The sequence below is a fragment of the Citrus sinensis genome, chromosome 9 (assembly GCF_022201045.2).
Source record: "Citrus sinensis cultivar Valencia sweet orange chromosome 9, DVS_A1.0, whole genome shotgun sequence".
In the NCBI taxonomy this organism is placed as follows: Eukaryota; Viridiplantae; Streptophyta; class Magnoliopsida; order Sapindales; family Rutaceae; genus Citrus; species Citrus sinensis.
Window position 1 is genome coordinate 7,370,995 of NC_068564.1, and position 14,762 is coordinate 7,385,756.

Here is a 14,762-nt window from a genome sequence, read left to right on the forward strand (position 1 = left end):
CAGGGAAACGAAAAGGTACCTGTACATCTGCAGCCATTGACTACCAATATCTAATACAGGTAGTGACACAAAAACCAAACCAGGCCTGCATGGAGATGCAAGATAGCTCAATTATGCCTTCATCTTAAAACATTAGATTACGGGTCAAGAAAACGTAACAAAGTCTTCCCTGTATACTTGAGAGAGTATTACCAGTAGACAAGCTGTACTAATCCTGAAATGCAAAAGATTATTGACAAAAGACGAAGGCACGGACAATAATCCAAATTAGTATGTGTATCTCCACCAACCACAACGAATGATGACTGATGATACATTGTGGGGTGGGGTAGAGAGAAATTACCTATCCGTTACCATGTCTAAAACAGCTCCAAAGGTCGAAACTGAACCAGAAAGAGAAGACAGTCAAATGCAACATCTTAGGTACTGGCTACTACTAGTTACAAATTACTGCTTAATGCTGGAGATAATAAATGCGCTTATCATCAAATTGACTAGAGAAAAGCCTTCAGTCCAGAAATACGCCTCAAATCTTTGACTGTCAACGAGGCCTGTTCTAGGAAATTAGTGATAGACAGAGTTTCTAAGACATTTAGAGTGAAAGTTGACACGCTATGCAGTTCAAATACCACTGTACCAGTCGCTAATCGTAATAATAACAGAAAAAGAATGTGACTCAATGTTGCAGCTTAAAAGTAAAATAAAGGTGTAACTGGGCATGGATTAAAACTCCAAACGCGGAATTGATGTGATATTTCAAAATGATATTGAACCGACAATATAAGAAGACTATAATAAACTCAATCATCTTATTCAGGGTCAAACATCTAGCCTAACCGTCAATGTGAGAGGCGAACGTTTGCTTTGACTGGATAACGATTATGAGAAACAAACCAGCAATAAGAACTTGATACATATAACACATCCCAACACCAAACTATTTCCTATTAACTGCATAAACCAAGATGAAAGTACTTGAAATTTCACCAAATCATTTGATAAAATGACTTTTCGCTTCAGTTGTTATTAAGAAAGCTGTTTATTAAAGGGCATCCAAGGGAAAGCACAACCTCGTAGATAAGAGCAGGAAAAGAAATCAATGAAAACCAATAAAAAAGTAATCTCCGAAATTCGGGTGAGTCAACTCACGGGATAGCACGAAGCGTTTCTTACCTGGAGGTGGAGTTACTGGCGGCCGGTGAGCAAAGTCGAGCCACGGATATTCTTGGCGACGTCAGCATAAACTCTTGCAGCTTTTTCGGCTGTGCCGAGCCAAACGCGGACGCCCTTGTAAGGGTCTCTAATTTCAGCTGCCCATTTCTCCCATGGCCTCTGCCTTATTCCTCTGTACACGTTCTTGCGAACTCGCTGTGTCTTCTTCTCCTTCTCCTCATCAGGAGCATCTCCGTTGCGAGATTTTGTTAAGTCGTAAAATGAAATGGAAGAAGAAAGTGAACATTAGGATTGTTTCATTCAAATTTGTTGGGAGTGTAAAATTAGACGTCAACGATTAATTAAGGGTAAAATAGAGAAATCAAACTCTTTACTTTTTCATCGATGTCATACGGCACGCACGCATCCGCTGCATGTCTTCATTTGAAACCGTGAATCAATTTCACCACCGTCAAGGGTCTCAAGACCGCCACAAAATTGGCAAATTCTTTTTACCAAAATAATTTATTAATTAATTTGATTAATACGAAGAAAGTCATTGAATTTTAATCAAAACAAGTTACATTGCTAATTAGCACCAACACTCATTTCACTTCAAGGCCACGAATCACGATGCAATATCTAATTAGTTTGCCAACTACGTTTGATTAATATGCGAATCATGTCACAAAAAGGTTACCATTCGAAAGAATAAATGGTTAATTTCAAGAAGCCGATTTGTTTTCATTTCTTCCTGGGCAAATGTAAGTCGTCAATCACAAAGCACAAAATACAGACACCACATGTTTGGAATCAATGTTCTTCACAAATCTGCAGTCAATGCAAATTATATTACTGAAAAATTCAGTAATGACCACACAGGCACACACATATACCTCACTCAATGTACTTATTTATCAGCAAATTACATAACCACACGTAACGAATATATAATACTTGTAACTTAGAGTAATATTTTCACTGTCCCTGCAGTTTGGTTGAACCTCTCCCAAGAAAGCTGCAATATTTGGGAAAAAAAAAGGACAAGAGGAAGAATAGTCAGATGTTTCGGGGCAAGTTAAAGTATTAACAAAGATTGAAATTCCATATGAAGATAACTAGATAATTAAAAAAAAAAATCTCATTATAAGTTCCATTTTGAAAAATCCTGAACTGTTTGAATTTAGAAACAGATCTGACCCCGAGAACAGTGCGGTTTCCAAAATATTATTTTTGTTTTTCGTACCGACAAAATAATTATGTATTAGAAGAAAATAAATTAGTACAAATTTGATTGAACTAACTAACGTTCAAAGTCAAGTTTTCGTTTGGTAAACATAACAAAACATTAAACTATAAACGGTATAGCTGTATGAGAAATTAAAAATTAGAAAGCTGCATGAAAAGAGGAAATATAACAGAGTGGTACGCTTATTGAAAAAAAAAAATCCATACCTAATTATCACTTGATTCAATCATCTCGCCATCAAGATGAACCTGAGGGATATGTGCAATCTTGGGCCAATCTTCACCTGTTGGCGGTTTGCATCTTTCACTCAGTGCAGGACATCCTGCAATGGTCAATGATTTCAGAGTTGTGACGTCATGCATATCCTCCGGCAACGATGACAATTTTGGACATCCTAGAATGGTAAGAGTTTCAAGAGCTTTGAGATCTTTTAGAGACCCTGGCAGTGCCATGAAGTTGGGACAATCTCCAATAACCAAGTTCCGTAAAGTATCAGTACAACATTGAAGAAGCCATTGCGGCAGTTCTAATAACAGTGTTATTTCCACAACGAAAACCCTCCAAAGGTGAGGCCTTGTGTCTTTGCAATCATGATGACTTCCTTCACCTTCCATTTCCACGTTCAGATTAAGATCAAGGCTTTCACACTTCCACAACATCAGAGTCTCTAATGAGCTGAGATATTTGATAGCAGGTGGCAATGAGATTAGACGAGGACAATTAGCAATTAATAATGTTCGAAGGACAATAATTGATCTATCTCCTCGAACAAATGTTCTAAATTCCTGCATTTAGAAATTGACAACCAACGAAGAGAACTCAAGCTCCTTATTCCACTCTCTTGCAAAGACTTTTGTTTTGTGGTTAGCCCTAACACTCTGAGTCTAACAAGGTACCTTATGTCTTTAGGCAACTCTTCTAGCTCCAGACATCCTTCAAGATTCAGTGTTTGTAAACTCTGTAGCTCGCAAATGGATTTTGGAAGTTTCTTGATTTTAGAATTTCCCGCCAGATCAAGACGCCTCATGTGCTTCAAATTACCCATCTTTCTGGGACAAACCTCAATAGCAGAGCCATTTAAATCTAGCACTCTCAGGAACTACGACTTTGAGATGCATGATTCAACAAATGATTGGCTTGTCTTCTCATCATCAGGTGAAAAGAAAATGGTTCTCACACGACCTAGATCAGATAAAAGGCTTGAAAAGTCATTTCTCGATGCATTAGCAGTAGCAAATGACAAATGACGGACACTTTTGGGAATAGATTGACAATCAGAGTTCACTACTAGGAATTCATCTTTGGCCACTTGCTGAGCAAGATCATGCATAAGGTCGCGCATTTTGAAAGAGAACGTCTCCATTCCTAACATCCCAATAGTCAAATCTTGGAAGAAAGATCTTGATAGTAATTCCTTCACGTACCGCATACCAATATCTTCTAACTCTTCATTCTTATTATGCGATTGGAGAAGACCATGAGCCATCCAAAATTGAACCAAAGCATAACTACTAAATTCAAAATCCTTTGGAAAGATACAACAATAAGCAACACATTGTTTCAGGCGAGGCGGTAGTTGATCATAACTGAACCTCAGAACAGGTAAAATGTCATTTGCCTTTTGCTCTAACTTCCATATCTCATTATCCCTCACATATTCCCAATCATGTTCATCCGTTGAGTCATATAGTAGACTTCCTAGTGTTCTGACTGCCAGAGGAATTCCCCCACATTTTTTCACAATTTCTTCCCCGATTTTAACAAGGTTTGGATGTTTATCTCGCTCTTCTTTAAATGCACATTTCATAAACAAAGACAAGCAATCCTCGAATGGTAGACCTTGTAAGTTGTAGCCAGTAGTACCTCCCCTCGTGCCCATGATTGAAGCAACCTTCCTGCTACGTGTGGTTACCAAAATTTTGCTTCCGTTAGCACCTCCCAACAATAAGCTTTTTAATTTACGCCATGCTTCAGGATCTTCGTTCCATACATCATCCATAACAAGCAAGTATCTCTTACTATTCAAACGATCTCGCAAGGTTCGTTGCAATTGGTCTGTATCCAAGTCACCTTGGTTTTGACCAGTTATCGACTTGATAATCTTTGTCATAAGTTGTTTCTCATCAAAATCCTCAGAAACACATATCCAGATTTTCAACTCAAAATGCTCTTCTACCCTTTGATCATTGTACACCAATTTTGCAAGTGCAGTCTTGCCCAAACCTCCAAGTCCCACAATAGGAACCACAGACACAGTTTCACTTTCGCCATCACTTGTTTGCATCAATAGTTCAATAATCTTTTCTCTATCTTTATCTCTTCCAATAATATCTGATGGACGCACAAACGAGTGAGTAGGTTCCCTCTCTTCATGCACAATTCGCCAACTACGATCATCAAGTCGTGCAGTGAGATCAAACTTATGCATCATGTTTGCAATCTCATCAAACCTCTCTCTGACTTTCTTGATTTTTTGACACATTCTAAAACGAAAAGCTATCGGATTTGAGCTTCCAAAAAAGTTACGAAACTTTCTTCCGATGCTTCTTTGCTTCATGACTTGCCTTCGTAGATCTTCCACCTCAAATTCATCCAACACATCTTCTGCATCATAACAAGCATCCTTAAGATTTCCCAGCCAAACGCTTAACCGGTCATTCTGGACTTGCTTTTTCTCGGCATCCAAAACCACACTTTTGACAATGGTTACGGTCTCCTTTAGCTTTCCTAAGTCTTTTTTGACACCGCAGAACAATAAAAGTTCTTCATAAGCAAAGCCCCCTAATTTTTCCAAAAGTTTTTCAATCGAAAAATATGATTCCACCATTGCTCCTGAAATTGAAGAAACAGAGTCATGGGATATTATTTGATGGTTTTTTTTTCCATTTATACAATTCTTGTTGCTCGTGAATAAATTCAAACAAAATTTTAAATACAAACGGGTGGGCTTGTATTGTTTTAATTAAAGTGTAGACGTTCATAATTCTCAAAGTTAAGTTTAAATAGACTTAAGAAAGAGTAATTAATAATCCAAATATTTTTTTTACTATTTAGCGGGGGTTTGAACTCTACTAGTCATGAGGTGGATCAGCCAAGGCCTTATTGATGAATTCCATGAGTAAGTTAATCAAATCATGTGTTGTTAGTTGTCATTCAATCTACCAATATACCTATGAAAATTTGTTTTGTTTGGATATTGGCAATTATAGCCCATCCATTAAAAGTTTCAACTGGACTAGTCACAAAAGAGATTGGTGGCATTGTAAGGAGGATTTGAGGATATTGGGAGATGTCTCTTTTTTCAAAGAAGATTTTTAAGTCTTAAATTAGGAATTTTTTACACTTTTCAGTTTTCTTATTGAAGATAATTCATATTTAAGAAATAAGTAATTTTCTCTTTAGAACTTAACTTATTCAAGGAGGAATACAAATCATATAAGGAAAGGAATACAATTTCTATATGAAATAATCACTACATATATATATGGAGATTGAGTTTACTTGTTTGCATAATTCAACAATCAATTATCTGTAAATAAATAGTTTTCAGTGTGAGAGAAAAGTAATTCTATTAAAATTAGGTGCTTTTGGTGTTTTAGGTGTGAGAAAAACCCTAGAGTAATTATAATAATATTTACATAATAAATTTTTCTCTTATCGTCCTTAGCTATTATAATTTTTCTCCAATATAGAAAATTTTCATGTAAATTTTTGTATTATTTTATTAGCTTTATTCTCCACCTATTTTCTATTTACTATTTATTTCATATTTTTTCTTGCAAATCTTAGGTGAGATTAATTATTTCTTAGCAGGTGATAATAGGGCTAAGGCTGCAATGTAGAGCAAATACGTCAACAAGGAGGTTTTCAAAACCTATGAAGATAGAAACAGACAAGTTTGACGAAATAATTAATTTTGGCTTTTGGGAAGCTCAAGTCAATAACATATTGATTCAATCTGTCTATACAAGTAAAGCAAAGAGCAATGCCAGGCCTATTCCACTAGTAGAAACCCCTGGAGGAGTGTAGGTAATCAAAACATCTTAAAAGAGATTGTTAGAATATAGCAAATTTGGAAAGTAACTGTAAATTAATAGAAGGAGATGCTAATCATGTCATCTATTGGTGTGTCGTGGAAGAGGATGTGTTATTGCTAATGGGTCCACAAGATGTGCACACAACATGTAGTTTAGTATTTATGAAAGGTATGTGGTGGACTTTTTATGTTGATCATTGAGGACTCTCAAAGAAGCCAAACATGAGAGTGGGTAATTTCATAAATGTGATTGACATATGACAAACATGTGTACTCTGGATAATGTGAAGTATAATGATTCTCGATGTAGAAAATTATGGCTGCTGGATAGAGGACAAGATTTTACTCATAGTGGAGTGATTCTTATTAGTCCAATGTCAGTGTGGTTTTGGTAGACTAAAGAAGGTGGAGACGACATGGTTGCATAGATGTATGGCGGATCATATTTTTTCATTTAATTAAAAAACTCGCCAAAGTGGAGATTTTTAAGAAACATATCTCCTTTTTCAATGAGGATTTGTAAATCCTAAATTAGAATATTTACTAGAATTTTTTTATTTAGTAATTTTTTTGTTTGGGGGGTTCATGTTTAAGGAATAAGTAATTCCAAAGAACTTATTAAAGGAGGAATACAAATTATATAAGGAAATAAATACTTCTCTTATATGAAACAATCACAATATATAAGAAAGTTAGATTCACTTGTTTGCATAACACAATAATCAGTTCTATACAAGTAGACAGTTTCTAGAATAAGAGATTATTTGTTATTGGGGTTTTGTATGCGAGGAAAATACTAGAGTGATTGTAATGATCTTTACATAGTGGATTTTTCTTTCGTCATCTTTGGCGGCCGTGGTTTTTCTCCAATATAGGAATTTTTCTCCGGTAAATTATTGTGTTGTATGATTGGTTTTATTTTCTATATATTATCTATTTACTATTTATTTGATATGTTTACTTACAAGATCTTGGTAGGATTAAAATTTCCTAATAAATGATTCAAATATTAGAAATATCTATGTAAACTATGGTGTGCCAACCAATCATTCTCTACTAGATGGCAAAGTTGTGTATTGTATAATGAGATGATAAATCTTTTAAATATTAATTTCGATGGATCTTATCGAAATAGGTTGATTTGACCAATGTTAGTCCTATTATGAGACATACTATTATGTCAAATAGATGAGTTTGTACCTAAAATATAGTTTGAACGGTCTCTATACCTAATTGAATAAAATCTTTTATAACAAAATTTATTTTAAAAAGTGTTATAATATGAGGATAGTCCTCACTAGACCTACTTTTATTCTTATCTTTACAACCATAAAATTAAATATTAATCATCCCAAACTCAAACATTATTAATTAGCCTTTGTACTTTTTTTTAGTCTTTGTTTTCATTTGATTTTCCATAAATGTACATGGGTTAGCCTATCATATTTTTACTATGTCCTGAGAACACGACACGTGTCCTTGATAAATGAGCATTTGACATGGTTATTCCGCACAAAATGCTCTCGTATAAGGATAAAATGAACCACATGTTTCATTAAAAGAAGCACGTGATGACCAAATACTAGCTTCGAAGCTAACGTGTCTCTAGAGTGCCTACGAGGAACTGAAATAAGAGCCACTATATACAATGCCACTTGTGAAGATTGAAATACTACACGTGGCACACATAGTTTACACTACCAAAGAGCATTAGATTCTATTAAAGCACCTTGACGAAATTCTGTTTACACTTAACAGTTCTTATACGTTTTACTAAAATTTTTACACTTGAGCACTGGAGTGTTCTTGTCTGTACAAGATAATATTGTTTCTTTAATAGGTATAAGAGTAACAATATTTTCATTACATTGTCCTCTATATTACGGCTATTATAGTAATATAAAATTTTATTATAATATGAAGGATAAAGCCATTTAAACCCATTGTAATGCTGAATAAACCCATTTATATAATAAACACATTATCACAACTTAAAATTTTATTTTTTCATTCAAAAAACCACAAATATTCCCAATATACCCTCAATAAGTATCATTAATTTTCATTAGTTGTTTCTCTCACTACTTTCTATGATACTTTTCTTAACATGTCCTCAATTGATGCAATTGCAGCGACTCTTTTTTTCCCTTTCTTTCTTTATAATAATAACTTCAAATAGAAATAGTAAGTCTTTTAATTCCTTTAATTATTGCTATAATTAAGTTGGTGATCTTTTGATATTTTTATAGTGATCTTCTCATTTTTTTTAAATTAAAATATTTAATAGAAATCCAATTACTAAAGTTTCATCACGAGCATATACATCTAATAGTGACTCGAGGGTAAAGGAAAGGCAAATTAAAAAAAAAAAATTTGGATAAGCAATTTCAATAGAGATTTTACTCCAATAGAAGCCTTAAAGTATAAGAACCACACAGGACTAGAAAAAAAATTGGGGAGACGGAGAGGAAAAGAGAAAAAGGGGTGAAAAAAATAAAAGCTTTAGGGAGATAAATTAACATAATATTTGGTTAAAATAGTAATTTAATTAAGAAAAATTTTGTAATGAAATTTTTTGGGTTAATTCCGTCCTGCCCCCAATTGTTTCAACATATTCCACTGTGCACCCAAATGTTTCAACAATACTCAATCCACACCCAAATCCGTTAATTTGACTATTTACTCTAACGGTCAAAGGGCAAATTTGGAAATTTATTCCCTAAATATTATTTAATAATAATAAATTAAATTTATTTTATAAATTAATTAATGAAATTATTATTAATTATTTTTTATTAAGAATTTTTAATGTAAATATTAATTATTGAATAAATATTTTATCTCATTTAATTCTTTTCTAATTCAAGATAAGGGGTATTTCAGACATTTCATTAACTTTCAAATAGTTCCGTTAAAAATAACGGTCAAATTAACGGAATTGGGTGTCCAGTGGAAAATGTTGAAAAGTTTGGGTGCAAGGTGGAAAATGTTGAAAGATTTGGGGGTTAGGTGGAAATAACCCAAATTTTTTTATTGAGAAGTGGATTTTGGAGAGTGTGGTGGGTTCAAATAACCTTGTTCTAACATATGTTCCAAGCCAAATATAGCCTCTCCAAAAAAATTCCATTCCACTAACGATAAGTTACATACAATCTTTTACGTTCCCTCTTGAAATTTATTTCTTTTTATAATATGTTTATTAATTTTTACTAATTCTTTATTACCTAATACCTTCCCCACCCCTACATATAAACGGGTTGGGGAATCATAAACCTCTTGTATTAACTCTAAGTGATTTTACCGCTTAATATGGCACTAGATTTTTGATGAATTGAAATTTTTTAAACCTTAAAATTTATCTCATTTTTATATGTATGGATCTGGCAAGTACAGGAATAAATTAGTATCTACATTTATGTAACTAACGATGTACATGATTGTCTCTTGTTTATTGTTAAAAGTTAAAACTATAGCTAAATCATATAAACAAATCTATCAGTTTGAAGTTGTCGTACCTTTCTTGTAATGCTCCCACCAATCACGAATTGTCTATGATGATTCGGTAGAGCTTGAGGTGTCTGTGATGACACTGCTATAAAATGGCCGGAGCAAAGAAAAATGAGGGCTCTTGTATTTGTGCTGAAATGGGACTTTTTTTTTTTTTTGGCTGAAGACGGTCAAATTAATCACTATGAACTTATATTATAAGATAAAGAATTGGTAATTATAGTGTGCTGTGTATACAATATTCTTTCCTTTAGTTATGACAATGTAATATTCATAGTCCTCAAACCAAGCAACCAAACTAGAAACCTGCAATTGATGATAACCCTCGTTAAAGGATGATTCATTTTTTCAGATACAAGAAATACATAATTGATTCCTTGCTTAACAAACCTATGTTATGTACATATCTTACTAAGTGAGCAAGAATCATCATCCTTAATATATAAAATTTTGTTTTAATATTAAAGGTTGTATAAATTAGTAAATTATGAAAGGAACCTTTCCTCTTGTTAAAAACTCGTCATGATAGAATGAATATCGTCTTTTAATTAATTTCCAAACCAACTTTAACCTTAAAAAAACCACAAGACATTACATAACAATGCTACATAATCTGAAAATCCTACTTATTTTTTAATCTGCAAAGTCATTAGTTCTCGCCAGTTTTTCTGAATGAAAATCATACATGTAGTTACCCAGTTTCAGGGCATTGAAGACGAAAGAGTGTGTATGCATAATCCTTACAAAATTTGACAGCACTATGTTTTATTATTTGCCAGCTAGTGAGTCCATTTCGCAATGGTTGTAGATTAAAACCCATAACACTTTAAACAACCTTAATCATAGACACAAATGGCGAAAGAAAAACCAGTAAAGAGTTCCCAATCACAAAATTATCATTATCCCCATTGTAGAATTGCCATTATGTTAATGGCACAAAGCTACGTGATTGAAGGAATGCTTACACTCATATACCAGAAAAAAACCCTTTCCCCAAATTAATTCCAAAATCCCAATCCTTCTTTAGAGGAGCCTCAGATCAACTGTAAAAGTTTAGTGATTTCATCTGCCGGTCTCAACATATATGCTTGCACACTGAAAAGTAGGCACTCGAGCAGGAGAACCACGAACAGATTCTTCATCTGAAACCACAAATCAATTTCACCCACCGTCAAGACCACACAATGGGCAAATTTTCGAGCAAAAAAGATTAGCAAGCCAAATGAGATCAGGAGAACTATTACGTCTACAAACAATTTGAGAACTTTCAGCTCCTTGGGGGCAAGCAAATGCATGCAGGATTTTGTTTTCATCAAAAGTCCAAAATTTCTCTCAATCACATAAATATTTGCATTTGATGGACAGCTTCCTAACTGACGGAGTTTACACTTGAGCAAGATTGATCCCATTTCTGTGCTCTTAGAACTCAAGCTTTCTTAAATTGCAATCTAAATTAACCATATCCTCTTACAATTCATTTGGTATTCATACAACACTTTATCATATAGAGGTTTGGTCTCCTTATTCCATATAAAGCTTCAGTAGCACTATTGTGAATATCTTGCCTAATATTTGTGGCACCAACCTAATAAATGCAGTCTTAATGACATAGCTTTTAGGAAATTGGTGGGTGCAGCAGGACCGCAGCTAAAATAAAATTGGAAGAAAATAAAAAACAAGCACAATAGAGGACACCAAAAATTACGTGGTTCGGCTTTTAGCCTACGTTCACGGGCGAAAACAGAAGAAAAATATTTTACTAGTGAAAAGGAGTTACAAGTATTGTGGTATTTTGTCTCACTATCCAAAATCCCAATACACCCAAAACTCTCTAATCACTAATCACTCAAGAGTTTGTTAAAACTCTTAAAATACTCTCAACTCTAAAGGAAGGATATGCTTCTCTCTCGATGGAATGCTTCAGCTCTTCATTTGTACTTCTATTTATAGCAAAATGATGGCCAAGAAAGTCAAAAAGGTGGCTTTAATCTTCAAGCAATACAGCTGCAAATTCCAAGTTTGAGATGCCACATCATCGTTGATTCTTCTCCATTTGACGTGATACACGCATCAGCCTCCTGTAGTGGTTCTCCTTTAAGCATGAATAAATTAGCATCAATCTTTTCTGCCTTCATCAATACAAGCGCGCCTTTAACGATCTTCATTATTTCATTCTCCACATGAGTTTTGTACCCATGACTATCCATTTATCCCAAAGACAATAGATTGTTCTTCAGGCCGTTGACATGTTGTACCTCCTCAATTGTGTGAATTGTACCATCAAATATTTTTATTTTGATAGTACCAATACTAGCGATCTCCAAGGCATGATCATTACCCATATATACAGATCCTCTTGAGATAGGTTTATATGTATGGAACCATTCTCTCCGAGAGGTCATGTGCCAGGTAGCTCCTGAGTCTATAAGCCAGATATCAGATAGTCGTTTTCTGCCTTCTGAAATAGTTGTTGCCTCGCTGTAGAGAATTTCGCCATCATCTGAGTTACTTGCTACACACCCCTGAGCATTTGATGACTCAAGTTCTTTGCCCTCTCTTCTCTTCTGGTTACTCCAACACTCTTTCTTGACGTGCCCTTTCTTACCACAGTTGTAGCATTTAACATTCTTCTTACTTCTAGATTTTAATCTACCATGATTTTGCCTCCTACTGGGGCCACGTTCCATTAATCTCCCTCTCGTCACCGATAGCACCTCTGCTTGCTGCGAACTTGCTTGTCTGTTGTTCGTCAGGTTGTTGATGAACTGATCATATGAATCTGGTAGACTTTGAAGTAGAAGCTCTGCACGTTCATTTTCCTCTATATTATGACCCAACATTGTGAGTTGTGAAAATAGAGTCTTCAAGGTGTTAATGTGGTCGGTCACCATTGTAGATTCTGCCATTCAAAGAGTATAGAGTTTCATTTTCAAGAAGATTTTGTTGTGTAGTGACTTGGCCTCGTACAATTTTGTGAGAGTATCCCAAATTTCGTTCGCTGTATTTTTCTCTGCCACACTGGATAATACTCCATCCCTAAGTGCCAAGTGTAGATCAGAAATGACATTGTCGTCTACCCCGTTCCACTTGTCATCAGTTATCTCCATGGGTCTTTCTCCAATTGCTGCCAAGCAATTATTTTTCCTCAATACAACTTTCATCTTCATTTTCTAAAACGAAAAATTATTTCCGTTAAACTTCTCAATTTCATATTTTGCTGCCATTTTGTTGATAACTACCGCACACAAGCTAGTGCACCACCTTGAATAGTTGTGAGTGTGTGTGAGAATGCACACCAGGAACGTTCCCAGGAAAGACTGGAGGGGTCACAATGATCCCACATAAAACCCAGACTCCTTAAGCTCTTATCGCCTTTGTGACTGAACTTTCCTAAACATATACAAAATCGCACAGTTGCTTTACTCAAACCATTATTCCCTGCTTTGCACCGTAAAATTCTTGGATCGCTCCCACCGTTTCACGTGAATAGTACCGTATCTGTGAACAGTACTGTATACGTGAATAGTACCCCTTACGTGAACAATACCATATACGTGAACAGTACCCCCGACTCTAAAAATATAACCAATAGCTCTGATACCACTGTCAGGAAATTGGTGGGTGAAGTAGCATCGCAGCTAAAATAAAATTGGAAGAAAATAAAGAACAAGCACAATAGAAGACACTAGAAATTACGTGATTCGGCGTTTAGCCTACGTCCACGGGCGAAAACAGAAGGAAAATATTTTACTAGGGAAAATGAGTTACAAGTATTATGGTATTTTGTCTCACTACCCAAAATCCCAATACACCCAAAATTCTCAAATCACTAATCACTCAAGAGTTTGTTAAAACTCTTAAAATACTCTCAACTCTAAAGGAAGGAAATGCTTCTCTCTCGATGAAATGCTTCAGCTCTTCATTTGCACTTCTATTTATAGCAAAATGATGGCCAAGAAAGTAAAAAATGTGGCTTTAATCTTCAAGTAATACAGCTGCAAATTTCAAGTTTTCAAACTTTGAAATTTTGAGCTTTGAATTTATCTTTTTCTTTTTCAAACATCCGGTGCCTACCCTTGACATCTTTTCCTCTCAATTTTTTTCTTCTTCCTCTTTTGTCTTCTTTCTTCATTTTCCTTTGCCCTTTTTGGTGGGGCATTGACAATAGCTAGTGCATTCATTCATCACAATGCGTTTTAACACTCCTCAATCAATTATAACTACCATGACAAAGATGATGAGGTGAAGAGGAAGAAAATGTTCATCTCAGGCATATCCACGACAATCCATTTAAGATAGATAAGGTTTGAGTTTTAATATTCAAGCATATAATAGCATGTGAGTCTAAAACTGATCAACTTCAGAATCCATAATGCCATTGTAAAATGTCAACTTTACAGATACAAAAGTTTCCTTAATTTTTGGACATCAAGAAATTTATTTATTGTCAAAAAGTATCAGGATAAACAAACATTTCCATCATATGGAGTGCAAGTTACCTGTATGACGTTGATCATTTGCTTGATTGCCCATCCAAATAAACTCAAAGCAACGAGGAAGGAAAGAGGCGAGCCCTGTCGTGCAGCACTCACCAGTCACCACAGCCAGAAAGAAGATATTGTTTGAAAACCGAGAAACAAGGGAAATCTTTCCATACGCAGAACAATCTAATAGTAAGAAAATGAGAACCTACATCCACCAAACTTTCACACTGCTTCTCCGCAATAAGAAATAGGATTAGGTAAAGAACCTGCAGGGTTGAAAAGGTTGGATCAGGTAAAAAGTACTGATAACATTTGCAAATGCTGATATGTATAA

The 14,762-nt window shown here is 34.8% G+C and overlaps 1 protein-coding gene and 1 pseudogene across 1 annotated transcript; both read right to left on the reverse strand.

Moving 5' to 3' along the window:
• LOC112495651 (CDP-diacylglycerol--inositol 3-phosphatidyltransferase 1-like) overlaps window positions 1-14,762 on the reverse strand; it is a 76,204-nt pseudogene that overhangs the window by 1,792 nt on the left and 59,650 nt on the right.
• LOC127899811 (disease resistance protein RGA2-like) lies at window positions 3,501-4,280 on the reverse strand. The gene has a single exon (XM_052433936.1). The coding sequence runs from the start codon at window positions 4,278-4,280 to the stop codon at window positions 3,501-3,503; it is 780 nt and encodes a 259-aa protein (XP_052289896.1).